This window comes from Anguilla anguilla, chromosome 2 (genome assembly GCF_013347855.1).
Source record: "Anguilla anguilla isolate fAngAng1 chromosome 2, fAngAng1.pri, whole genome shotgun sequence".
In the NCBI taxonomy this organism is placed as follows: Eukaryota; Metazoa; Chordata; class Actinopteri; order Anguilliformes; family Anguillidae; genus Anguilla; species Anguilla anguilla.
This window is the reverse complement of record NC_049202.1, coordinates 10,623,789-10,651,316: the sequence shown is the minus strand read 5'-3', so window position 1 is coordinate 10,651,316 and position 27,528 is coordinate 10,623,789. Positions and strand designations below refer to the sequence as shown.

Here is a 27,528-nt window from a genome sequence, read left to right as displayed (position 1 = left end):
GCCCGGGCGACAGCTGCTAATCAATGGCAGCGCTGCGGAGCCTGTCAGCGCTGTCGCAGCTGAGCTCGGGGAAACTAACGACAGTAAGCATCTCTCTCTCTCTCCCTCTCTCCCCCATCTCCCTCACGCCCTCCCTCCATCTCTCTTTCTCTCTCTCTCTCACTCTCCCTGTCCCCATCTCTCTCTTTCTCCCTCCCCCCTCTTTCTGTCTTTCCCTCTCTTTGCCTCGCTCTCTGTCTCCATCTCTCACTCTCTCCTTCAATCTCTCCTTCTCCCTCTCCCCATCTCTCTCTCTATCTCTCTCTCATCCTCTCTTCTTCTCTCTCTCTCCCCCTCTCTCTCATTCTCTCTCAATCTCTTCCTCTCTGTCTCACCATCTTCCTCTCTCTCCCTCTCCATCTTTCCTACTTTTTCTTCCTCTCCCTCCCTCCCTCCCTCTCTCCCTCTCTCAGGTTTTGGATCCTCCCCATGCCAAGATTCTGTTTGAGACCCTTCTGCCAGCCATGGCGCAATTAGCGCTGAGCGCGACCAAGCTGTGTACCCAGGTAAGGCCACGCCCACTCGCCAGTCTGGCAGACGCCGCGCGGAGCCTTCGCCGGAAGCACCCGGGCCTGATGGGCGCCATGGAGACCCCAGCCTAACGGGGACAGGGTCAAGGTGCCTGGCCAAGGGGGTGGGGGTGGGGGCGGGGGGGTCAGCGTTTCCTATTAACGCTTTACGGTCCTCCGGTCATTTACAACTGAAGGCCAGCTGATAATGAAGAAGCATGCACATCTGTAGGAGGAAGGGACTCATTAGGGGGATGGGAATTAGCCAAGCAGCAAGTCCTCTGTCAGCTGCTTTACACCCCTGTTGATTTGAGTTGTTTTTCCCCAGAGAGGCACACCCATAGGCTTTGGCCAGCTGGTTAAACAGTTGTTTGTGCAAGAATGGGTGCCGCGTTTCTCCTGCAGCTCATTTAGCAGACCCTCTCAAAGACAAATGCCAGTGACCGCAAAAAGGGCTCCCTGCGATTCACGCTTAATACATCCTGGATTCCCCCGATCTGAATCATGCATATTGCAATTCTGTTTTCTTGCAGACGTCAGGGTTGAAAATGCGTGCGTGAAACACTAATTCAGACTCAGGGTAATTGGGTAATGAATCATGCTGAAACAAAAACTCAATAAGTCAACTGAATCTTTAAGTGACCAGAATTAAACTTAAATATTGGTAATGCCTGGCCTGAATCCTGAATCAAACTCCCAACATCAGCCCAAGTGAGTTTGAGATGGATGGATCCCTGTGTGAGTGACCGATAGGGGACCATTCTGTGATATGACTTGAGAAACTGTTTCATTGTTTTTTTCCTGCACCTCATCCCAGACCTGAAATGGATCTGCAGTGACGAAAATAGAAAAAAAATAGCATCGTACCAAAGACATCAAGGTCCAACATATGAAAGCCTATCAGGATCCAAAACCCATTGGTCTTTACAGAAAATCAAGGGATAGCTGACACTCCTGGCCTGTCTTTTGTCTTTCAACATCTAGCTCGTGCGTGATTACAAAAAACAAAAGAAGCTAAGCAGCCAACTAGCATAGGAAATATTATATAGAGAAAATAATAGTGTGAATATAATGAATTCTACAACGTGTTGAACAAGTGCTAGGCAGAATTTCCAATCGGAATAAAAAGGCCTCAAACATTCTGATTCTGCACGAGCAGAATCTTATGCATCCAAACGCCATTTTATGAGCTGCGTTTGAACGCGGGCTCAGCTGTTCCGACGGCAAATTGAAGGCGTGTCGAGGCAGCGGAGGATAAGGAGGCTTTTTCGCCTCCGAACCGGACTAACTTGTGGCGTAATAAGACAGGAATTGAACAGCCGCTCCTGGGATCGATAGAAATGCCAGCGCTCATCTCCAGGGCGTATTGGTATCTACTGGCTGTTTGTGAAGGGCCGGTGTGGAGATTAATGAGGCACTGAATCTGAATCCCGGCTCCTGTCCCACTCTCTCCCCGGGCCTCGTCAAATCGTAAAGCAGCCCCCCTGATTTATGTATGGAAACGGCCAGTGCCGTTGTCCTGCTGAAAAAAAGGTCATTTGTATCCCGGTGCTTTGCTTTATGGATGGAAAGAATTTCACATCTTTACTCATTGGTGTATTACTTCTCATTTTTTTTCAGGAATTGGTCCTTTTTTTGCTTCTGTTAATTGTCAAGTTTGATATTCTTGAATATATGGTGTAGCAGGCCACTTTCCATGCAGTGCCCTTACTAAATGAGAGCTGCTATGTTGTATTTGATGGGTGTTGAACTCAGCGTTATTATATTGTGCTTACGTACAGGTGGAAACGTGCATTAATATGAACTTTCGGCACTGCCTATACCATAGAAACTGCAAACCTTTCACAGCCTGTTCCCTAGCAAAGAGGAACATTGGGTTCAGCTAATCACTGTTTTGTTTTTATTTAAACTTAGGTATGGATTAGTAATCTCTAATGCCTAAATCAAGGTCCTCGGCCACAGTGGGCAGAGACAAATGACCCTTGATATAATGGCGCTGGCTGATTTAAGAATCGGAGAGCGGGCCCAAATTAGTCCTAGTAATTTATATAAATGCAATTTAGCCTCCTTGTTTGGCAAATTGCTAAACTAATTATCCCTCTCTTTTCTTTCCTTTTTTTTTTCTTACCCTTTGCTTTTTTCCCCCCCCAGCCGATACCCCTCCTTAAGCAGAAGATGAATCACTCCATCACGATGTCGCAGGAGCAGGTCGCCTGCCTGCTGGCCAATGCCTTCTTCTGCACCTTCCCCCGCCGCAACTCCAGGAAGCCCGAGTACGCAAACTACCCGGATATCAACTTCTGCAGGTGCGGTACCGTCCCTCCCGGGCCCGTCCGAAGGCAGGCTCCCGCACACACTCCCCTCTCGCAGGGATTCGGGGGCGGTCTGTGACTGCACTCGGTTTAGAGGCTTGGGTGAGGGTGAGTGCTGGGCTTTTAAGAGCTTGTGTGCGTCTATGTAAATGAACCCAGCTCCCACAAGCCTCGGCTGCTTCTCGACAATAACGACTTCCTCTTTGTTTGCCCATTTCCACGCCAGTCACAATTCAGAGTGACGAAAATGAGCTTCTTTTAGCTACATTTCGATGGTATGCTTTAACATTAGCCTGAATGGCGCTGTAGGATCTTGCAGGGTTACTGAGTGTTTGTGTGTGTCACACACTTTTTAACAGCATCTCAGAGGTGAAGGCCCACAGCCACAAGTGAAACTGACTCGGTTGGCATGGGAACCAGGGTTTTTGCCACGGTGACCTGCGTGATTAGAGCTTTGTGCAGGGGTAAAATGGCTGGTGTTTCTGTGTTGGCCTGCAGCTGTGGTTTTCATGACCACTTTCTTCAGTCATAGAACACACTACACTCTGCCAGCTCTATGATTCAACATGGCTGTTCACCTCCTGTAGCCACATTCTGTCTCTATTGTTACAAACTGCATGTGTGACAAAGCTAAACATTTGAAGGTTGCAGTGTATAGGGTGTTTTTAGTCAAACCATTAGGATGACTTTACAGTCAGAAATAGTCATTTTAATATTATTTTTTTTCTCTAAACATATAGGTAATTTTGTCTGTATGGTGTCATTAAATATAATTACTTCAGAACTATTTTGTTCTGATGGTACTTTAAGGTTACGCCACTTTTGAATGTATGGCTTTTACCCACAATTCAGTGCAATGCTGTGGATGTCTGGCATGCCAGTTTATCATTAGTGCAAAAAGCACCAAGCTAAAACAATTCTGCTCACACCTCGCTGAGTGCTTATTGAGGTTGGCTAAAATGTCTCTTTCTTCCCAGCTTTGAATATTCAGATCTGAAAAGGTATCACATTTCCATAAGGGGGCACTGCTGTATAGAAAACATTTTTCCTCTCGTTCCCGCAAACGATATTATGGAGGTGTTTTGTTGTGCTCAGTCGTGCTCGGTTAGTTTCTGTCCCTGTGCTCTGCTGTAGCAGAGGGAGTTCCTCAGACGCTGAAGCCTCTCTTCCAGACCCGACCGCTTCATGTTTTCTTTCCTGTTTACCACTCTCTGCCGATCACGCGTGAGAATGGTCCTTTGGACCAGGCGTCGAACCAAGGTCCCGACTCATTGGTCATTACAGATTCCATGATCCTCAACATGTGGTCCACTTGAACCAATCCCCCCCCAATATTATTCACTGCCTGCGCAATCCCCCCACATTCACTGTCCACCTCGATCCTTGTTCTCTGTATCATATTGAGAAAAGAAATTTGGCTCCTCGATTGACCTGTCCGAAACACAATAAGTGAATTCCCTAAAACAAAAAATTCTTGGGAATGAGATATTGAGGCCAGTTTAATATGTGAGGAGAGAAAGAGAGAGGGTGCATTGCACATGTGCGTGTCTTGTCTCTGTGGCCGTCCACAGAAGCAGTTCTGAGCACTGCGGTCCAGCTCCTGGCACGTTTAAGACCCTGCGCTCAGATCTGATTTTGTAATTGCGGTGCAGTGAGGGCCTGCATTTTGAAGCCGCAGGGGCGTTGGGCCATTATGACTCATTAGACCGGTGTTCTCTCTCTCTCACAGCTTCTGAAGCTGCTCTCAGTCAGAAGCCTGTGCGTCCATTCTGCAATCAGCTTGGCTGGAAGAAAAAAAAAATTTGCAGATTGTTCAAAGTGGTTCATTTGAGTGCCGTGAACACATATTTAAACAATATTTTCAATGCTGTTAATATTGACTGGTATTAAGTCATTGTCTGGCAAGGCAGTGCAAATCGGCAAAAAATGGTGTCGGTAGCATCATTATCTTCTTTTGTATTCAGTTGTCCTTTAGATACTGTAATGATTGTTTCATATGTATACCTTCGTGTGGTCTAAGCATTGTACAGAGAATTTCTTGGCCACAAGAAGCTTTCTGCTATCTTTACACATATAATATAGCCATTCATTGTAAGCCTGTATCTGAGCAGTAAGAAGATGAACTGGGCAGCAACCCCAGATGGGATTTTATGAAATCAACATCCACCGCTGTCAGTCATAAATTACTGCCTGTCCTAAATCATGCTGTGCTTTACCCAGTCGGAGAAGGGTTAAAAGCACAAATAATAAATTCTTCCCTGCGCTATAAATATTGCCACCTCTTGCCCACGACTGGTGATGCAGGTCCAGACCAAGCACGATTGTTCTGAATCAAACGTTTTCTCCCGAGAACCCGTGCTTCAGTTGCGCGATTCAAAGTGGCACCCAATTTGAAAAGCGCGGTCGGGTTGATCGCCGCTGCCTCTGGGACCGTATTCGATTGCGTTCCTATAGCATTCGTTCTAATCCCACGTGAACCGGGTCGACACAAAGCCTTGACCTGCCGTTGACCCCGCTGCTCAGGCCGTTCCCTTGGGTTCCGCAGACTCACCGCGAAGCAGCTGGCATTAGAGACCTTTCGCTCGTGGGCCTAATGCAAATTGAGCTCTGGATCCTTCCTGCAGCACCATTATTGTAAGTGGCGAGTGTGGGCTGGGTAGTGGGTCCCATTGAAGCTCTTTTGCTATGTGCAGCAGTAGTGTGCAGGCTGGGGCCTCTGCTCTGTGTGCTAGTACTGTGGTTTCACAGCCTAGCTGAAGGTTTACACAAAGACGCTGCAGCCTTTTTTTATTTCATGAATGTGCTGTCTTACCCATTATATTTGGTGTAGTACATTTATAGCTCTGTCAATTTTATGATTGTTATTTATGAAAACACTGCATGTTTAAGTGTAAATAAATATTGCTCATGCGCTAGCATTAAAGAAAACTTTTATAACTAGCTTTTAAAGGAGAAAACTAAAACTTATGCCATAAAACCTGATTCCTTTTACTACTCCTTTTAATACGTTTGAAGTGATACAGCTTGCACATTGTGCTTCCTTATTAAGTGGATCTGTCCTTGTGAGCACAAGGATGATCTTTTTTTGCGGTTCAGATGATGCATACCTCAGCACGCCCTTGAAGAGTAAGGAGAGATTGGACAGCTTGGCGTCATTACAGCTGGAACAAGCCCGGCCCACTCTGAAGAACCGCCATCGTGTTTGGCGATCGTCTTAGCCAGCCTCGGCTCGCGATTAACTAAATGGATGGAAGGAGGCAATTAGCATCGATCCAGATGGGGAGCTCTGACAATTGGAGGACACGGGCGGGCTGCGGCCAATGGCTGCGGTCCCTTACCGCCAAGGTTTTCCTGGCCAAAATTAGCAATAAAATGTAGCTCCTCTTAGCGATGAATGGGAAGTTGGGGAGATATATGCTTACAGATACGCACCGCTGATATATGCATCGTGCGTTGTTGTGCACTGCTTAATTGAATGAGTCTATCCATTCAGGCATCGGCTTGGCTTCTGCAGGAATCTAATATTGGCCGTTCCCTGGAGTGCTGTCCTGGCCACACTCCCGGGCTCGGCCTTTAGTGATGTCACAGTGCTGCCCGCCGCATTTAGAGGACATGACACATCAGGGCAGTTCTGTTCTAAGTCATTCTGTTCTCGGAATACACGCAGGGAAATTTAAATATAACAAAATAGATTTTTTTTCCCTCTTTTGATTATTAAAATTTTGTGTGTTTTTTTGGTCTTACATACTATATAATTCACATTTATGCATATTTGTATCCATCACTATGCAGTTTACCTTTACAAGATGTAAGATAAAGGACTGGTTTCATCTCATTTCTGAGCGTGGACAGTGAACAGTGCTGTTGTTGTGAATCATAATCTTTAAGGTAAAGTGGTTTAGCATAACAGCTCACGAGCCAGCAAAGGGTTAGTAACCCCCCCCGATACGTCTGATGGAATGTTATTATTAAAACATTCATTATTTATTTAGTCCCAAAAGCCGGCGCCGTGTTCTCTTACTTAAAGCTCATTTTCTTCCTGAGGGCGATCTTAAGCCCAAGACAGGTTGCCCTCTGGGGTACATGACGCAAGATTGGTTCTGCTGGCTAGGAATGGGGGGAGGGGAGGGGAGGGGAGGGGAGGGGAGGGAGGATGAAAGCAGGAATAGACTTTAATAAATTAGCTTTTTTTCTCCTGAAGGGCTTTTAGTGCATCAGGCTTGAGTTTTTGATTTCTTTCGGCGGACATTTTCTTGGGAGTATAATGGCGTGCGTGGCGGGCGGGAGCCGGGTCTGAATAAGAGCGACCGATTAGCCGGACGAGAGCGACGGACTGAATGAAGCCGGCTTCGTAAATAGCCCCTCTTCCCTTTCCGCGTCCCTCTCTCCGCGGCGGCGAGGGAAAAAAAAAGAAGAAAAAAAAACGAAACGGGGGCAGGACTTTTCCCGCGGTGGCGCCCGCTCCGTTAAAAGGGACCTGTGGCTTGTCATAGTGTCCCTCCGGGGGAAGAGTCCCTGGTCTTCCCCTCTCCTCCCTTTGTGCGGGCTCTGTGAAGTGGCACACGAGGCCCGGGCTTCGTGATGGGAGGCCTGGGGCCGCTACATTGTTGTAGCCGATGAAGGACTTTTTATATAATGGAGCGCTGAATAAAATGGGGGCGGGGGGGGGGGGGGGGGGGGGGCTAATTCAAATGGAACTGAAAGCATGACTGCACTTGCTTGTCTAAAGTTGAGGGCAGGGTATGTCTACCCTGCTCAAAACTATTATTGCCTTTTTATATGCTTCTGTGTCATTATTTATTCTTTTTTTTTTCTTTATTTTTTGGGTTCAGGGTAAGACAAAGAGGAGAATTTGGGGTACCACAGAGCTTTTTTTGCCATAGCAAAATTCTACTAATGTTTACATTTTTTATTGGCATCACTAAAAGCTTTGTGTAGAATTTCTTCCCGAAGGCTGTATAGTTTTTCTGAAAGGAGGGAAGATTTAATGGAGTAGTTTGTACTGTACATAAAGTACCTCTTAATGGTGGTTTGTCTTTCGTTTCATCCCTTCAGGTTGTTTGAAGGACCTTCTGCAAAGAAGGCCGAAAAGCTGAAAACACTATTGTGCTATTTTAAAAGAGTCACAGAGAAAAGTAAGTTTCACACTCAAACTCAAGCTATTCAAATGTATTCTGGATTTAATCCTGTTTTTGTATTTCTTCTGTACGGTAACATACAAATCCCCTCCCCCACAGGACCCACTGGCCTTGTCACATTCACCAGACAAAGTCTGACCAGTTTTCCAAAATGGGAAAGGTATTTATTTGATTATTCATTTCTTTATCTATCTTTATTCAGTGATAGTCACTGCAGGAGCGTAAGACTGACTCTGCCAGGTCCAATAAATCCTTCAACGAAAGCCTGCTATGGAACGTGCTCACATTTTCTTCTTATTGATGATAGCACTCTAGGGATACAGTTACTTTTGAATAGATATTTACAATTAAGACAAAAGCTACAAGAAACCAGAATGTTAACAGATTTGAAATATGTAAATTTATTTAGAACACAATGTGTCCATGTTCATGTTTCAGTACTAAGACTCAGTTCACAAAGCTGCACATCACCTGTGAAGGCAACATCGAGGACCAGGGCGTCGGCATGCTACAGGTGAGCAGTGCACTGGAGTATCACACCCCACTGTGTAAGGGCTATGATCTGCTGTACAGCAAACCATTACATTACATTACATTACAGGCATTTAGCAGACGCTCTTATCCAGAGCAACTTACACAACTTTTACACGGCATCTACATTGCATCCATTTATACAGCTGGATACATACTGAAGCAATGCAGGTTAAGTATGTTACTCAAGGGTACAACGGCAGTGTCCTACCCGGGGATAGAACCTGTGACCTTTAGGTTACAAGACCAGTTCCTTACCCATTATACTACACTGCCGCCCGCATGTAAACCCCAAAATCGCAGGCTAATCCTGGACTTCTGCGGGTTATGCTTTGTTACTCAGCACGCAATTGGTTGATTAACACAGTTGATTATGCAGTTAACTCCCCGCTCCTAGTTCCTTGGGTCTAATTTCATTGCTGATTTTACGGTGAAGCCAGAAACCAGCGGACAGTGCAGCTCTCCAGGACCAGTATAACTGCCCCTGTGTGTTATTGATTAAGCTGGAAACCTTCAGCCTGTACGAACTGCAGTGGCCACAAACATCTGCTCATAATGAAGGACTCTCATCATGGCTGTGGTCAGCCACAGCGGTCGTCTAGTCAATCTAATTATATCTGTGGTTTGCGCTATGGAAATATATGTATCCATATTAATATGAAATGCCACACTCCGTACATGACTTGCTGCACTGCCGCATTGCATTGGAACTCCCAAGAGATATTTGGCTTTGTACAGTAGCAGCACAAATTAAATGTGGGGCATGTGTAAATTTTCACTTGTTTCAAAAATGAAAATGCTAATAATTAAAAAAATTACCTTATAGTAGGCATTACATTTTTTAAAACAGTATATTACTGATTGTTTTTAAGTACTGAGATACATTACTCTTCCTTGACATGCATTTATTTTCCGATGGTTGATTGAGATTTGTGGTTGAGTTCATTCTTAGTTCACTAGAACAGTGATGAAATATCTCACTCCCCAAATTCTACAGGGATTTCACTGGTCAATTTTGTAATCCCCGTGATTCTACGGGGCTAAAATGGGACTGCTCTTGTCTGTGCTACAGTGTGTGCTGTGAGGAGATCTCCATCTCAGAGCTGTTTTTTTCCCTCTTTTCTGATGTATTGGGAATTATGGGGGTCTTTGTCTACCAAAGGCAGTCTCGCGCATCCACAGTCCGGGTTAGCGTCTTCCGAGAACGTCTGGAGAGAAAGCCGGGGAAACGCGCTCGCGACAGACCGTTCTGGGACCGGGGGGTTGGGAGGGGCTGGCAGGGTGGGGGCAGGGGGGTGTGGGGGTCCTGACGTCCCCCGTGTGCTCCGGGCGGGCCTGTCAGGGTCGCCTCCTCTTCCCCCCCCTCGCCCTTTTGTCTGCCGGCGGTTACCGGGGGCTGACAGCTGACGGGCACCCGCGAGCGGCTCGGGGGGGGGGGCGCCCCGCGGGCAGCCGGGGCCGCCGTGCGATTGACGCGTGGCGTGGCGGGACGGGCGGGGCTGACAGGCTGTCAGCGGGCTTTGAGCAGGCGCCCGGCCGTCCCGTGGATGAGCGACCGGTTCGGCCGGATCAGCCGGCACACTCACCGCACGCCGCCACGTCCTCACCGCGCGGAGGAGTCCGCTGGCCACTCAGCCAAAACCGACAGGCCGAGAAACAAGCCCATTACGGATTCCACACCGTTTTATTTAGCCCCAAACAACATGTAGAGCACACTTTACCCTCCGTTGTGTACTCCTGTAAACCTTTCTACCGAAAAACACAACTGTCTTGTTTATGAGCGTTGTTTTTCAACGTCTGAGAAACTTTATGGTGACAGGGTGACATTAGTAGGTAGGGTGTGAACCTGCAAGATAACAAGTCTGACTTAGAAACTTGTCTGTTTTGTGGACCTTATTCAGGCTGTGCATTGATGGTAAATGCAAACAATATGCAGCACTGGCACACGTAATTATTATGGTATTCCATGTGCTTGTGCTTGTGCTGTATGCATGTCAGATCACAGCATACAGATTACAAAATAAGTGGTTACGTGACTTCATTTGACTAAGTTACCTAATTTGGGTACTAAGTAAATAAAGGAGAAAGTAAAAGGCCTCCATTTAAATGAACTGACAGCAGTATTCATAGTGAACCCTGCACACTTGAATGGAGCTCCTCTAATAGCTCTGTCTGTGGGGCTAGCGGCCAGTGTCTGCTCCTGGGCTGCCACACTAAGTGCCACTCCCCTGGAAAGCTTGACGTGGGCCTGGGGGGTGAGGGGGTGGGGGGCATGCTCCTCACCGCTGCCTGGTAGCACAACCTCCCCTCCCTTCACCCCATCATTCCTGTCAGAGCCAAGTGCAAAAGGTGCTGTCATTACTGGAAAACAGGGCCAAGCGTTTTTTTACAAAGGGCTTCCAGCAGCACCAGAGCGACCCCCCTACCTTCCCCCCACCTCCCTCATTCTTGTTTTCCTTCCAGGGTCTGAATGTGAATTTGAAGGAGACAGACAGAGCACAGGGAGCATCTGAATTGATTTGCCTTGTTTTGCTTAAATTTGCTTGCCTGCATCTGAGTCATTTTAAAACCCAAGGTTATTTTTTTCTGTTAGCTTTTTTTAATAACTAATAATAACTTTATTTATAAAGCACTTTTCTTACGAAGGTTTCAAAGTGTTTTGCAATAAAATTGAATGCTTAAGTAGATGAAATACCCTGAGTAAAAGAGTATGTGGTAAAAGTATATGGTATCTGAAAGTACGTATGCAGAACAGTAGATAAGAATGGTCATTTTTGTGGATCACATGAACGCAGTGAGGTGTGAGCCTGCTTCCTGCACACGGTTTTACGCGGTCTCGCGTTCAGCCCCGCTAACTTTGCGCCGGCCTGCAGGTGGACTTCGCCAACCGGATGGTGGGGGGCGGAGTCACGGGGGCGGGCCTGGTCCAGGAAGAGATCCGCTTCATAATCAACCCCGAGCTCATCGCCTCCCGGCTCTTCACCGAAGCCCTGGAACACAACGAGTGCCTGATCATCACCGGTCAGTCTAAGCACCGCCTTCTCCTCCTCTTCTGTATCGCTTTTAAAACACAGACACTTCGGTCTGCCCACCCCCTCCGTTTCAAAGCGACCCCTCCATTAATCCTTGTACAACTTGTTTGCTTTTCTCTGTTCTTTTTTTTTTGTTGTCTTTTTTTTTTTTATTTGCCAGGAGAGGCTGATTAACTAATCACGGGGCATTTTTGGACAGACGAGCGGCACTCACCGACACGCTGGTTTCCCCATTAAGGGCGGCCCGTCCGCGAGCCGGCAGGGCTAACCGGCGGCCCGCTCCGCCGCCGCCGTGCACAGCGGGCCCTTAAATGGCAGGCCCTTCAATTTGGGGCCCGTCAGAGCGCCGGCCCAGCGAGGGCCCGCGCAATCTGTGTGTCACAATCAGCACCTGCGACGCGGCAGACTTCCCGCTCCCTCCCCTCCGATCGGCTCCATTAATCCCGCCGACGTTGGTTTTTTTTTAGTTTTTTTCTCGGCGAACGCCGTCTTGATTGCTCGGGCCGGGGAGCAATCACCGCCGCGCGCTTGTGCGGCTCGGAAAAAAGAACGTAAACGCACGATTCGGAAACAGCAAGGTTTCGCACTTGCACGTGTGCTAGAAAAACTCGGGGACTGGGCTTGAGTAATGGACGATAAATAGCACATTTTTATTGTTGTCTATTGTAATTATTTATTGACGCGCAGCAGTTGTTTAATTTTCGTATTTTGGTTTATTGTGTTAACTCTGTGAATCTTTGTGTTGGCTTGTATTTGTCCCTGTACGTACATTTTATTTCCGAGCAGCCGTTGCTTACGAACCAGTCCCGAGTTGCACAGTGACCGCTCGCTCCTGATTTTCCAGCTAAATTAATTAAGGCTCCCAGGATCCTCCTTGCTTGTCTGAGTAATCAGCTCTGGAAGGTATCCTCATCACGTAAAGTGCCTGTGACACGCGCAGGTCCGTGACCCCTGGCTCCGCGCCTGCCCGCCCCTTCCCCCCCCCGCCTGCGCGTTCTTCCAGCTCGGGGAAACGAGAGCGGCACGAGCTCCGCAGTGTTTCCAAATTGCGGCGCGTTCGCCGAAACCGTCGCCGAACCCCTCAATGGCGTCCTTTTCCCGGGCCGGGCGAGAGGCCTGCTAATTGTATCAATGGAGCCCATTCATTTTTACCCTCCTCTCTCTCTCTCTCTCTCTCTCTCTCTCTCTCTCGCTTGTTTCCTTTCCAATTTGAACGTGAGGCCATTACATTGATCCGCGGGCCGGGCCGTTATTCTTCCTGCGCCGGGCGCCGGGATTGCCTTATTTTTCACCGCGCGTTGCTCCCGCGCGTGTTCACTTCCCCCCGCAGTCCTTCAGCGCGGCTGTCACTGTCGAGTCGGCGTTTTTAAAGCGACCCTCACTCATCCCCCCTGACAACCGCGGCCCGCGCGGGCCCCGCCGCGCTAAGATCATCAGCCCCCGACCGAGGGGGAGCGCGTCGGTCGGGTTTCCGTGCCGACGGCGTCCCGGACGCATCAATCTCGCGCGTTCATGCCTCTCCGGCTCCTCTCCTGAACCTGCTCCCGACGCTCCCGTCTGCTCTAACTACATTCAAACCGCGGCCGGATTGGAGAACCAATCACCGTCGGCCGAGGCGCGCTGAAGAAGTTGTTGTCGGGCTAATGGAGTTCCCGCGGCACGCGCCGTGAGATTTGTCTCCGCTCTAACAATCGTCCGTACAGGGAAAAAACGGTCCCGCCGCGGCTAACTGATGCAAATGGCCGCCCCGCACCGACGGCAAGACGATCTGCTTCCACGTCGAGGACCGAGCCGGATCTGAAGCTCTGAGATGGCAGCGTAGACAACAACAGCCGCCGCTCGGGGTCGAGCGAACCTTTCTCCGGCATTTTCTTTTGCTGACCCCATCCCCCCCCCTCCCCCTCCGAAGCTCGGCGTTTTAATCAGTGCTTGGGTTACGGAAAGAAAAGTGCGATTTCCACTTTGAGATGGGTTTCGCCACCCCAGATAAGAAGGTCATGTCTGATTGCATTTAATAACTGGAGCGAATTGGAAACCCGCGCGCGGGGACAGAGGTGCCGCGCGGCGGCAGGCCATCGCCTTAATGCCTTTCAGCCCCGGGCTCCGGCTCAGAGCCGTAATGGAGCCTGCCCACTCAGTTTGCCCTTCCGCGGCTAGCGTTTAGCTGCGGCGGCGGCGCGTTGCATTACATTCCCCGCGCTGAGAACAAGAGCCTGTTTCCTGAGCATTTCTAGGTGTTTACGTATGATTTATGTGTGTTTGTTTTTTTTTAAAACAGAATGTCACAGGCACTTTGCGGTAAAGGTGAACAGTGTTACCTGCCACTTAAGACCCACTACCCACCCCCTCCCCCCCATTCTCCCCCTCCTCCTCACAGTATCCAATTATACCCCTTGTGGCTTTCAATATTTTTTTCACGGCTGTCGTCAGATGTTGTTCTCAAACCAGCTTCCACTGGTGTCACTATGTCTGAGATACCGTGGCACCAGACACAGCGTAGCAAGTACATTTTTAAATGCATTTCCCCCTTATGCAGCATGTATATCTTGATTGGGATCCATTCTTTTCTTTAAATGCTCTGAAGTGAATGGTGAATGGGAGTGGTGCAGCGGCCAGAGCAGTGGCCTTGGAGCGTGAGCCCAGGCCCTGCCTAATCAGAGCGCGGCCGGGGCATTGAGGAGGCAGCAGCGCACCGGGCGCCTGCTTCCAGGGGAGGGGTGAACTGTCGTGCACTCGAGATCACGGTCAGGGGCACGAGGAGCCGTGCCTCGGAGGGAACATGGCTGCCTTCTTCCTACCGCCGGCCAACCACCAAATTTAAAATGAAACCAGAAACAAATTTTTTTTAAATGTGTGTGAGTGAATAGGGGGCCTGACAACAGTCAACGGTCAACAGGGGCTGCTGATGTTGCTAGTATTCATGCTATGCAAACTCAGTGGGGTCGGCTGCATAATGTTACTTATGTTATACCAAGGTGAACTATCCCTTTAAGCATCCCCAGCAGGGTAATACGCTGGATAAGAGGGAAAGTGCGTTTAAAAAATGTGTCCCTTTGGACTGTTTGGTCTTTCACCGATTGGTCCTGCGTCTGGGGAAAGATCGGTCACCGTAGCGACGAGCGAAGACAGATGGCGCCAGCGCTGAGACGGCGCAGGCGAAAGGACACCGTGACGACCGTGGGAGCGGAGCCACCGCGGGGCCCATCATGGCCGCCCACAGCCGCGCCCACTGCCCGCGCTCTCCTTCATCAAGGCCTCCGCCCACACAGGCGCCCCGCTGCCCGGCTGAAGGTCACCGTGGAGACGCGCAGCCACTGCAATATTTCACATGGCGACCGAAGTTCTGTCTCCGTGGACACAGACGCAGACGTAATGGCCAAGAGCGTTGTGACGACTTCCTTCTGCGAGACGAAGTGGGGAACGTCCGCTTCTTTCTGAGGAAACCGGGGAACGCTCCTGTCGCCATTTTAACGTAAGGGGCTCGCTCGCGGTCGGCAGGAAGTCACCGGCAGGGGCATAATGAACGTCAGGCCCCGCCCGCCTCATCAGTATTCTAATCCTCTCATCGGGGCACCTCTCTCGAGTGGAGTCACCTTGAGCTCTTGGGTCCGTTCCCCCCCCCCACCCCCCCTCACACCACTTAACTTTATTACGCTTCCGCGGAATTAATCGCCGCTGGAAGACCTGCCCAAGACCCACTCCGCTAATGGCCCGAGCCGTTCCATCATCTTTATTAAAACAAGGGAATATTCGTTGTCATCTGCGTTTTTTTTTTTTTTAGCCGAGTCTCCGCTGGATCGTTGCCGCGCAGTAAATCGCGCTCCCCCCGCGACGCGTCTTGACCCGGGGCCTAATGGAGCCCGCCGCCCGGGCGAAATCCCTAAAAGCGGCCCGGGCTTAATTGAATTTCTCTCGATCGCTCCATGTCTGGCTGCCGTCGCGGCGGCCGTAAATACAAATTGGATCAAGGAAGGGAAGGAGGATGAATCACCGATGCCGGAGCCCGACCCAGGAAGTTTGACGCAAATGTCAAGAGTCCTTTTTTAGTCGAGAGCACTCACGCCGCGGAGATTCTGGTCTCTCCGGGTCCGGTCGGTTCTGAGGTGAAGTTAGGAGCCCGGGTCTGGCAGCTGGGCCAGTCCATATTTGCTTTCTGTCCCACGCTCAGATTTTTTTATACAGTAATATGGTTGTGATGCTGGATCGTCTGGTTGGCCTGTGTACATACCAGCATACTAGCAGAACGTGAATTGGCAGTTAATGCCTGAATGGTCAAAAATGATTTTAAATCCCCCTTTTATATATAAATATGAATGCAGTTTGCATCCTTCAGAAGAGTCGTTTAAGACTTATGGACATCCTTTCCACACATAGTTTTTCCACCTGCCTTTGAAAGCCAAACTTCCAGGGGGCATTCCTGCTCTCAAGTATTATCAGGTGTTATGAAGCTTAGCGAAACGAACGTGGAAGCAGATCACGCAGAGGAATCCCTGTGCATATGCGACTCAGCTCGGGACTGACCTCCTCGGACCAGCCGAGCGGCTGCTAATGAACGGGAAAGCGTTTAGAGGAGTTAACAACGACCTTTGACCCCGTGGCATTACGAGTTAGCGCTCCGTGCTCCTGGAGGCGCCACCGGGCGACGGCGACTGCCTCTCAGACGGAAACGCGAGCAGATCGCTCCGGCTTGAAAGGAGAAGCGCTTTTTTTTTTTATTATTCCCCTTTATTCCGCAGATTCTTTTCTTTGCTGAGGAGGCTTTTATGAGTCGAGGTCCACAGCTGTCCCCGGAGAGACCTGCCATTTATCCTGTCTTTTTTCCGACTGTTGTCATTGTCTCCCAGACATAGTTCAGCCGCGCTGAGGAATAATAATTCATAATGTGTACTCGCGAAGCCGCCCTCATCCTCGGACGCCTTTATCTCTTCACCCTGTCAGTATGAAAGAGGCCTTGTTGATATCAAACTTCATACCCAACCGTTGCTATTTAAAAAAAATACTTTTACTTTTAAAATACTTCTCTTGCATATTCAGTACAAGACCTTGATTTGAGTGGTCCCACTGTTGTATTATCAGTGTTCTGGTTTCACCTTCAGTCCCACGCATGTAGTCCCTGAAGGGTATCCTCTGACATCACGTGCATGAGGATGCTTGCATTAACTGATACAGTAATTTGATTTACTGGGCAAATGGGCAGAAAAGCCTTCACTATCAGTGTGAGGCAGCGCTGTCTGTTCCAAAGGCACGCTCAGCCCTCTGGGCAGAGGAACGCTGGTGAATGGGATTGAGTAGTCACTGTGAGAAGGGGAAGTAGAATTAGATCTTTACTGGTATTGATCTGCGTTTTTATTTACAGTCAGATTAAGTTGAAAATAAATTTTAAGCAACCCCAGTGCTCTGTTACGCTTCTAAACGTAATTGCGGATATTTGTTCTTCTTTATTGTTGTTTTTATTTCTTTGCTCTTTAGACATTCAGACACATATATATTTTACCTGCCACCAACAGTCAATGCGTGGCAGGATTAAAATCAATTGTACGTGGTTAGAAATCTGTAAAATGATCATGTAAACATTTAAATAAATTAGTTGATTTTGGTAGATTCATGATTTGATCTCTCTTGGGAACTTATGAACAGGTCACTAATGAATACTGTGACTGTGTCTCTGTGTGAGTGTGTGTGTGTGTCTGTCTGTGTGCATGTCTGTGTGTGTGTGCATGTGTGTGTGTGTGTGTGTGTGTGTTTGTGTGCACATCTATGTCATACATATACATTTGTCTAAAGTAAGACTGATACATTTGGCATTTCTCTCAGAGGAAGCGCACGCATTAATTAATTCCTGCAGCAGAGCCCTTGTGCGCTGGCCAGTCTTGCCACCGCTCAGATAGTTTATTCATGCGCCGTGGCGGGAACTGCGTGCGCTAATGAGCAGTAATGAGCGGGAAGTTAATTTGCAGCCTCATTGTTTCCAACGCTCTCCCGTCCCCGTGGGTGCAGAATCCCCCCCCCCCCCCCCAGGGCCGACCGTTTGCTTCTCTCGCGCCTTTTCCACGGGGGTAATAACTTGACCTTCCTCACGGAGTCTGCGGCTACTCCCGTAGCCACGCTTAATAGCGCTTCATCACTCGAAACGCTATTAAAATCACAGCTAGCGTGGCCGCGAGCCAAGCTCATTTTAATCCCCCTCCCCCCGTTCACCGCTTCTTTTCTTGGACAGTTCTGTCACTTTTGCAAGACTTTTTTTTTTTTTTTTTGCAATAAATTATTGGTCTGTGGAAATCACAGTAAACTGTCAAGACTTTTTGAACCAGGTGACTCCTGTGATGTAAAGAATAAAAAATGTATTTTTATTTTTATTGTAACTAGTTCCCTTTGGTTACTCTTCTTTGCAGTTGTGTTATTTCTGTGAGGACTGAAGAGTGCACTCTGATACACTGTCTTTGCTCTTTCTCTCCCTGTTAATCAGCTGCCCACAGCGTGTTGTGCAGTACGGAGTGTTTTTGTGCTGAGGTTCTGCCTGTGCTTGTGTTCCAGGCTCGGAGCAGTACAGTAAGTACACCGGCTACGCAGAGAGCTACAGATGGGCCGGAGATCACAGGGACGAGACGCCCCGGTAAGCCCCGCCCAGCTCTGACGCGCTCTGTCTTCACGGAGCTAAAGCATTTCATACCGCCAGCTTTGGCCGACTTTTTACTTTTGCAGAAAAGTGGGAATTTCGGTCGGGCTGGGGTGAACGAAGTTGGGAAGAAATTCTGGTGAACGTGGTATCGCTTCCCTGAATGCCTAATGGAGCCCGTGTGCGCTTCCTCACGTGGCCTGTGCGGAAGTCGCGTTTGGCGTGCGGCCCGAGGTTTCACCTCTGATAAAATCAGCAGGAGGACCCGCCGCGCTCTGCCGGTCCATCGCCGCGCTCTGCCGTTCCGGGATTGACTGGACGCCACAATGTCCCGCGGCCTCTCTATCGCTCTCTCTCTCTCTCTCTCTATCTCTCTCCCTCCCTCTCTCTCTCTCTCCCTCACTCTCCCCCCCCTTGCCCTCTCTCTCTCTCTCTCCCTCCCTCCCTCTCTCTCACTCTCTCTCTCATCTCTCTCTCACTCTGTCCCCCTCACTCTCCCCCCCTCGCCCTCTCTCCCTCTCTCTCTCTCACTCTGCCCCCCCCACCCCCTCACCCTCTCTCTCTCGCTCTCTCTCTCTCTCTCTATCTCTCTCTCCCTCTCTTTCTCTGTCTCTCTCTCTCTCTCCCTCCCTCTCTCTCTCTCACATCTCTCTCTCACTCTGTCCCCCTCACTCTCCCCCCCTCCCCCCCCCCACCCTCTCTTTCTCTCTCTCTCTCGGCTAGCCGTTTCGGAGAGAGCCGCGGCAGCCGCGATGCGTAGCGCTATCCGCTCAGACAGCCCCGTCTCTGAACGGGACGCGCCGGAACGGCCGGAGGTCCTCCCGGCACCCAGGCAGAAAATCGGCGCTTTACCTCCCATAATCTACACCTCACGTCCCCGCAGTCAGACTGGCCTGCGTGGCCCTGGAGGTGCAGCGCTACGGGCCTGTTCACAGTCATCTCTCTGCTTCAGGAGTTAGTGAAACGCAAAAGAGTGCTGCGTACGGGTTTGAAGAACAAAGTAACACCAGTGTGACTTTGTCTCTTGGAGTTGAGGACAATAATAATGGTTAACTGAGTGCCCCAGACATGAATGCCCCCAGTAATTGTCCTGTGTGAAAATTTCGTAACATTCACAATCTCAGAACATGCATTCAGTTTGGCTCCCATATGTGCAAACGTATGCCAGGCTCTTACCTCTAAAGAGCTGAAGTGCGGCTTTTGATCCTGAGTGACTGACGCTTTCTCTCCTCTTTAGGGATGACTGGCGGAGACGGTGCACTGAGATTGTGGCTATAGATGCCCTGAGGTTCAGGCACTACCTTGAGCAGTTTCAGCCTGACAAAATAAATAGAGAACTCAACAAGGTGAGTGATTGTTCTCTCCTCAATGCTGTGCATTTGGATCCCCCCTTTTCTCCTGATTTTGATTGGGTATTATATTTTGATATGCATATACCTTTTTAAACACGCATATCTTTTTAAACACATACATCTTATAGCACACACATCTTTTCAAACACATACCTTTTTAAACACACCTGCCTTTAATAACTCACATAACACAAGTAAAAGATGAAAATGAAAATGAAAGAAGGGGGAACAGGTGAGCTGCTTTCAGATGATGAACTTTACTCCAACAGAACAGAATGGTACATTCACACCATGACTTTTAACAGAAAATGAGAAGAGTACACAAGGTCAAAAAAGTGGGTGGTGTTAAAAATGTTATTTTCAAGTCCTCGCTCGAAAAAAACAATTTTGTTTATTTGAAACCAGGTGTTTTGCATTCCATGATGGAAACCTCCCCTTTCCACTGACTGCTTTTATGCTGGTAGTCTGATTGCTTGAACGCTCCCCCCCCCCCAGTGGACAGATTGGTTTCAGGGTAGGGACCCCAACATCCAGGCATACTGCTTGGCCAAAAGTGGGGAGGGAGGGAGGGAAAAAGTACCATTTTTGCCCACCGGCACTGCACTCAGGTCAACACAGACACAGCAGGGGCGGTGTGGAGTGGTGCGGACCCCCCCATGGAAGAGACTTACTTCCGTCCTCCTCCATTGAATCTGGCGAGTGTGCCAGTCAGTGGGTCTGCCTCTCCAGCCTCTGCTTCAATTTGCATCAAATTACCCTCGCTGATCCGATTTGTGAGGCCGGTGGGGCTGCTGGTTCTTCAGGGGAATGGGTCTAAAGAGGCGTGGGGCCGGCATCGCTGGTGTGGTGAGCGTTGGTGTGGTGTGGCGTTTCGTAAACAGGAGAGAGGAGAGGGAGGAGCGCCGAGCTTTCGTGTTGTTCTGTTTATTTGAGCTTTCTTTAAGTAGGCAGGTGAAGTGAGAACAGGTTTTCCATTACTATAACGGCCTGGCCAAAACAGCATAAGCAGCAATATAACAAAAATGGAGAGAGACAAAAAGCTCAGGGCTATGTCTACACGCTCCCAAATTGGCAGTGAGCACAGCTGCTAATTGGAAATAGTTAATTGGACATTCCAAATTTGTGTGGGAAATGGTCATGTTCAGCCCCATGTCCTAGTACCGGTTTCAGTGAAAACCTGGTGTAAAACTTATAGGTTTTGTTGGACATAAAAAGGTTTATATGTTATAATTGTAGACCTTCGGTCAGTTATAAGCTCTATAAGTTAGACTTGTTCATGCCCGGAAAAGTAACCTCTGAACTGACTGTGTTGTGTTTTTGGATGTTTTTGTGGAGGATCATGGCATGGTTCAGGTCTCCAGGGATCTTAGACTGTCAGCATGAAAACAGAAATGCTTCTGAGTGACGAGGCAGATTTTAACTTTCAAATCATGTCTGCTTCCCCATTCTCCTACTGGGGAGCCGATATGAAGCTTTAAATAAACCACGATTTTTCACTTGAAGGCTAAGCAGATACCATGATATGGTAGTCTTCCCCACTGACCAGGTTACCTGGTAATGTTAGGAGTCCCCTGTCTGTAGTGGGTATTTGATAAAGGTAAAAAAACGGAATCATCATATTTAATTGAGAGTTGTGATTGTATTGAATTGTGGGAACCTCTGTTTCCACCAAATGTTTCAAACTGTTACACGCCTGCATCAAAACCCACTGCACACACGTCAGAGCCATCGTTCACTTTCACAGCTGCTCACGGCCATGCCAGACAGCACAGCTGCGCGCTGTAAAGCACATCAAGCCCATCCATCACCGTCCAAATCAGGTCAATTGGCACGGGACCCTTTTCCATGCGGATTTTGGAGCCCCCTCTGAGGGAGCGGGGGTCAGGAGCGGGACGACGGTGATGTCAGCTGCACGCGGCGCGCTTTCCGCCGGGCCTTCCCGATGTCAGCTCGTTCGGAAACGCTACGCGCGGCGGAAAAAGGAGCTGGCTGGGATCTGGCCTAAAGAACAGCCCGGTGTTTTATTTCAGTGACCTGAAGCGCAGTTCCACTGAGGTGGGGACTGAGGGAAAATAAAACGCTGATGCGCACTAAGAGGGCGACGTGTTGTTTGAGTTAAACAGTGGAACCCTGTGGTTTACAGTGGAACCCTGCTGCTTGAGTTAAACAGTGGAACCCTGCAGTCATTACATCTGCAGGGGAGGATGGAGGGTAAATAACATACTGATATGCGCTGTAAATGAGCGACATGTTTGAGTTAAACAGTGGCACCCTGTAGTTTACAGTGGAACTCCGCAGTATGAGTTAAACAGTGGATCTCTGCAGTATGAGTTCAGCAGCGGAACAGCGAGTTCTTACAGAAGTACCTAACAGCTGACATTAAAAGCTATGCTTTCACATAAAAAACCATTTGCATTTTATTCATTCATTAATATTGTAAATAAAAATATATTGAGATTGAATTGGAACGACTTGACGTTCGTTAGTTATTTCTTAATTAACATTGGCTGTGCATGGAATGAATTTGTATGAATTTTATGTTTTTAGGAAGTTCACTGAAACGTAAAACTTCAAATTTTACTCAGTGTGCTCTTGATGTTGCGTGGTGGTTTAATAAGTAGATAAGATAATGTGTAGCGTAATATTCTGTCAATAAATGAAACGCAGCAAGGCAATTTGTCCTTCTGAAATGCTGTATGAAACCCCTCATGATGTAACCGTTTTGCAACTCAATAAAATGAACTGGCAATTTCGGATTGAACGGCAGCCACATCATGCTCAGCACTTGAGTGCAGTTTTTGGGGACAGTTTGTTCTCGCATAGTTTCCGAAAACAAACATTACCATTTTGTATTATTTATTACAGTAGAAGAAATGGGAGGGAGGATACCATGGCCCTTTGATGTTTTGCTTTGATCTTCCATAGATGAATTCATCTGTAATTGTAATACTGTGAAAGGCTTGACTCATTGGATAATTTTATGCACCAGTGAAAGCTTTAATTGGCATTTAAGTTAAAATTAGGCTCGCGCAGATTTTAATTGCCTCGGTGTCAAACCATTACATTTAATCACGTAACATAATCTAATAAACACTGTCAAACGTAATCCAAATTCGCCAGCGTGTTTACCTTGCTTGAAGTCGACTCAATTATTTATTTGCTGTTTGTCTCTGGAGGTAACTTACGGAAGCACAGTATGGAGAAATAAACGAGAGCCAGCCATTTATTATGCTTTATTTGCATAATTATATTTTTTCCCATTGTCTTTGGAAAAATTTAACAAATAAAATTGCAGTCCCTAAATCCAGCTAAAAGGTGGCGTTTTTTCATGGGCTTTCCCCAAATCTGTAAAATTTGTCTGTGCTGTAAAAGTGCTGGCTTGGATTTAGGAAATTTGAAAATTTTATTCCTTTGGAAAAATAATAAAGTTGTTCAAAAAATATTTGTGATTGGAAATATTAGAGGAACCCAGTTTTATAAATACATAACCGAGGTTACATGTGTTATCAGATTCTGTTCACATATTTATTGCTTGGATGTATGTAGCATGCATTTAAACGCACAATAAACATGCTTCCTTGGATAAAGTGTCTTTTCTGATGCACAATAACAGCATCAGCAGGATAGCAGCCGCCTCACATTGGCTCGTAATGGAGACGCGGGGGTTACTGAGGTAACCCTGCGTACCACGTGGGGCGTGTGCATTTCACGTCGGCGGGGAAGGCTTTTTCTTCCTCTCTCCGATGGAAATTCGCATTACGGAATCAAGACGTCGATGTTGTCAGGCCTCACTTTGGGAAGCGTGAAAAAAAAAAAAAAAACGATGACAGCCCTCAAAGAGATTGACAGGGATGTGAGGGATGCTCCAACATGGAGATCAATCCTGCTCGGAGGGCCGTTCGGCCTGCTGTCACAGCTGCCCTTCCGGAATAGGAATTTGCAAACGGGAGGGAACGGGAGCGATGCACACTGTTCATTTTCACGCCGCGCACATATTGTCTGAGGTGCAAATGCATTTCCTGTGGTTTTCGCAAATTCTCAAACACCGCGAGTCAGGTGTCACCCTGTGCAAAACCCTGCGATTTTCCGTCCCTATCCTAATCCACATTTGCATCACTAATGGTCGGATTGGACAATTACATTGGATTACCGCATTAAATATGATCGCTCTGTCCTCTCATTGGTGGATGGGCCCTCATTGATGAGCAGCTCTACTTATTTAATGGTTTCCTATGCATAATTGAAGGTTGTATGGCTTCAGTCAGACCGCTGCTGTAATTCGTACATGCGTGGTATACGTCTGAACCTTACTGAACCCGTGTTTAGCAGTTGTCTACGACCATGAAATGCACTTTTTTGTACGTCGCTTTGGATAAAAGCGTCTGCCAAATGAATGTAATGTAATGTAATGTCTGACTTTTTAAATGCACAGGCATTGGCCCGAGGGCTTCAGAAATGGTGCTGTTCTTTTGTATGTTCTCCAGATATGAGGCTGACTCATGTACAGGGTTCATAATTGGAAAATGCACCAGTGGTTGGTAGCTGCAGGGATCCAGGTCTCGGGGCAATGGAGACCACATCCAGTCTGTATCACAGTGCAGGACTGAACACAGTCCAGTCTTTATCACAGTGCAGGACTGAACACAGTCCAGTCTTTATCACAGTGCAGGACTGAACACAGTCCAGTCTTTATCATAGTCAGGACATAGAGTGTGGTTCACTGGTACAGGGAGCTCTTCAGATACATTAATTTTCTCTCCTTTTGTCTGCATGTGTTTGTGTCTGTGTCTGTGTTTGTCTGTCTGTCTGTCTGCCTGTTTGTGTCCGTGTGTCTGTGTGCTTGTGCGTGCGTGCGTGCGTGGCCGGCCGGCCGGCCGGCCGTGCGTGCGTGCGCGCGCGCGCGCGCGCGAATGTGTGTGAATGAAACATTTGAGGATGAGGAGCTAATCTGCGCTGGTTGTACAGCCATTCTGAGTCCAGTGCTGAAGTGACTGCATTCATAAAAGATCTGCACTCAACATCTTTCATCTTAGACAGGGCGTCGGCCTTGGAAAGGAACGAGGCGCCTTTACCTCAGTCGTCTCTGTCACTGATGATGTCATTCTCCCCGTCCCCAGGCCTACTGCGGCTTTGCGCGTCCCGGGGCGAAGAGCCAGAACCTGTCTGCGGTTGCCACGGGGAACTGGGGCTGCGGCGTCTTCAGGGGCGACACCAGGTTAAAAGGTACAGTGGGGGAGGGACAGCCGGGGTGGGGGGGGGGGGGGGGGGGGGGGGCGGGGCGGGGCGGGGGGAGGGGAGTCTGGGGTGGAACGGGCCAGTGACTTAAGAAAACAAACCGGCCAAATTCAAGCTAATTGTTCTTTAAGCTTGATTATTTCATCCTTAATATTTTTTGTGGCTTGACGCTGGCCACACTTCAATAAGCATAAGTTCAATACGCAAATTTGTGAGGTGATTGTATGCATCTGTGTGTTTGCCTGCGCAAGACACAATTACCCCCCCCCCCAATTACCAAGGTTTTGTTGATATTTTCCTGTCAGATATTCGCTGCCGTTTTATCTGTGGCGTGAGAGCAAAAATAAATCTAAATTTTACTTCCCGTTGTTACTCAGTCAGAATGCGCACAGGCACCCGCCCATTCACTCAGGCGTGCTCAAACACGGACACACACGCACACACACACACACACATACAGTTATCTACTGTAAAACCTTTTTCAGGGAGTCGATTTGTAAAGCAGCCTCAGCGGTACAGAGCGGTGCGGATCCTCATTAGTCTTACCTCACATTCGCTCGTTTACTTAGCCTGTTCGTCCGCCCTCCGGTTATCGATCGGCTGACAAACTTTTATATTTTTCATTAAAAGCCGCATTGATTTCCCGGCCCGGTCCATCAATCCACTCCGGGTGCCCGTGTCACGGCCCCGCTTCACTTTCGATTGGCCGAGGGGCTCAGACGACGTCCGCCCGGCTCGCCGCCGCGACTCCATCTGAAGCCCCGCCCCCTCCCCTCCCCCCTGGCCGCTCCTCGTTCTCCCTCGCCGCGAGAAGCGGCCCCGGCACGGAGCGTTCGCCCCGCTTCCCCCGCGCTAGCGTGCTAATTAGCCACCGGGCCCCGGTCACCCACGCGCAGGTCACCTGCGGTATTAGTGCCTCTTCTCTTAATGACGCCCCTCCTGGGACGGTTCCCCGCCCGGCCGGCGCCTCCGGAAGCTTCCGGAGCGTTTAAAATGCAGGAGGGGTGCAGCTGTGGGGCGGCAGCATGGGAACTGGGCTTGCGAACTAAAGGTTGCAGGTTCGATTCCCGGGTAGGACACCGCTGTTGTACCCTTGAACCAGATAGCATGAATTGTTTGCGTAAAAAAATCAGTTGTATAAACGGGGTTACTACGTAAAAATGAGAAAGCGCTGTAAGTCGCTCTGGATAAGAGCCCCTGCTAAATACCCACAATGCACTGCGATGGTAATGTAATGGGAGAAACGCAGGGGGAAACCCCAGAATGCCGCTGTGTTCATCTTAAATGTTACTCGGTGAGCTTGCTAATGCCGTTCCACGCCGATCATTAATCAGCAGAGTTATTACCAGCCTCTTTAAATATTAACGGCTCTGGGGCCGTAGCTTGGTGCCGGACTCGGTGACTGAGATTGAGGTCCTCTCGGGAGAACCTGCCGTTGTTATTTAACTTTCTAAATGGAAATAGAAATGAGCCCAGCTGTATCCTGTGCTCCTGAACGTGAAATATGAGTAACTCTGGGGGACTCCCCTTTTGTGAGTGCATGTTACTCTTTCAGTCAGTAAAGCCCTTGTACTGTACAGGCAGCAGTAAAACACTATTGGAGATCAGTTTAAGAAACGTGCCTTTTTTGTTTTTCTTATGATTGGTCAATTAGTAAAAAGTGCATACTTGCATACTAAATGCATACTTATGACTAAAAATATTGATGCTCCATGTTGGTGAAATGTTTTTTTTATTAATCGTATTTTGCTATCCTTCCTTTGTGGTGTCGGGAAGGTCTGTCAGAGACAGCTGTTACAGATGTACAGAAACACAGAGGGTGAATGCCTCTGATCACTTCACACATGTAATTAAACTATCTGTAGTTGGTGGCTGTAACACATTTAATACATTTGGGTAAAAAGGCAACAACAGAGCTGATTTCCAGATTACATATGGTGGCTCATAACCATAACAGAGACTGTTTGTGTGAAGCTGGCGATTCTTATAAAACAGTGCTAGTGCCTAAAGGGTGCCCCGAACCGATACCTTACCCATCCCTACTGATGACTATACATCAAAGCCTGTGCTGATAGACGCTAAATGTCTGTTAAACGTTGAAACGGTGTTGAAGAACGCAGCTACCTGCTAATCGCACGTTAGCGACATACATCGTGGCTTGTTGAATGCCGAGGCTGTGTTAGCCACCCTTAGCCGCGCTAACGGGCTTCCGCTTCCTCAGCCCTGCTGCAGATGATGGCCGCCGCCGAGGCAGGCCGGGACGTGGCCTACTTCACCTTCGGGGACGATCGGCTGATGAGGGACGTCCACGAGATGCATCTGTTCCTCAGCCAGCAGCGCGTCAGCGTCGGTAAGAAGCGCCCGCTCCAAAATGGCCGCCGGAACCTGTTACAGCATAGTTACGATACGGTTACTGCAGCCACTTCCTGAATATAACATGTTCTCATGGTCTTTTTCTGTGGAAGTGTGTTAGTGGGCATCTGTAAAGTCTTTCACCTTCAACTAGAGAAAAATAAGAACACTCTAAGTAGTAGTTTATGGGAAAGAATTAGTATGTATATATCAATTAACAATTTGTCAGATATTATAAAAAACACTTTGTATGGGAATAATTAATATCACAAATTATATTTATAGATATGACTAATACTATTATGAGAGCATCAGCATGAGAACGACTTGCTGTATGTAATCTGCACACAGTAAATCAATCCACAAATGTACTGACGGTGACTTGTAGATGATATTTACTTCAGTTCTGTCT

General features: G+C 48.4%; 1 protein-coding gene across 5 annotated transcripts in view; it reads left to right on the top strand.

Annotated features, from left to right (window-relative positions):
* LOC118219443 (poly(ADP-ribose) glycohydrolase-like) overlaps positions 1 to 27,528 on the top strand; it is a 48,236-nt gene that overhangs the window by 18,560 nt on the left and 2,148 nt on the right. For all 5 annotated transcript variants that reach the window (XM_035402598.1, XM_035402597.1, XM_035402599.1 and 2 more), the window contains 10 exons: positions 453 to 545; positions 2,700 to 2,854; positions 7,916 to 7,995; positions 8,098 to 8,158; positions 8,437 to 8,512; positions 11,403 to 11,550; positions 18,096 to 18,174; positions 19,415 to 19,523; positions 24,647 to 24,752; positions 26,986 to 27,114. In XM_035402598.1, coding sequence (XP_035258489.1) covers positions 453 to 545; positions 2,700 to 2,854; positions 7,916 to 7,995; positions 8,098 to 8,158; positions 8,437 to 8,512; positions 11,403 to 11,550; positions 18,096 to 18,174; positions 19,415 to 19,523; positions 24,647 to 24,752; positions 26,986 to 27,114 — 1,036 coding nt within the window. The remainder of the gene's footprint in view (positions 1 to 452; positions 546 to 2,699; positions 2,855 to 7,915; positions 7,996 to 8,097; positions 8,159 to 8,436; positions 8,513 to 11,402; positions 11,551 to 18,095; positions 18,175 to 19,414; positions 19,524 to 24,646; positions 24,753 to 26,985; positions 27,115 to 27,528) is intronic.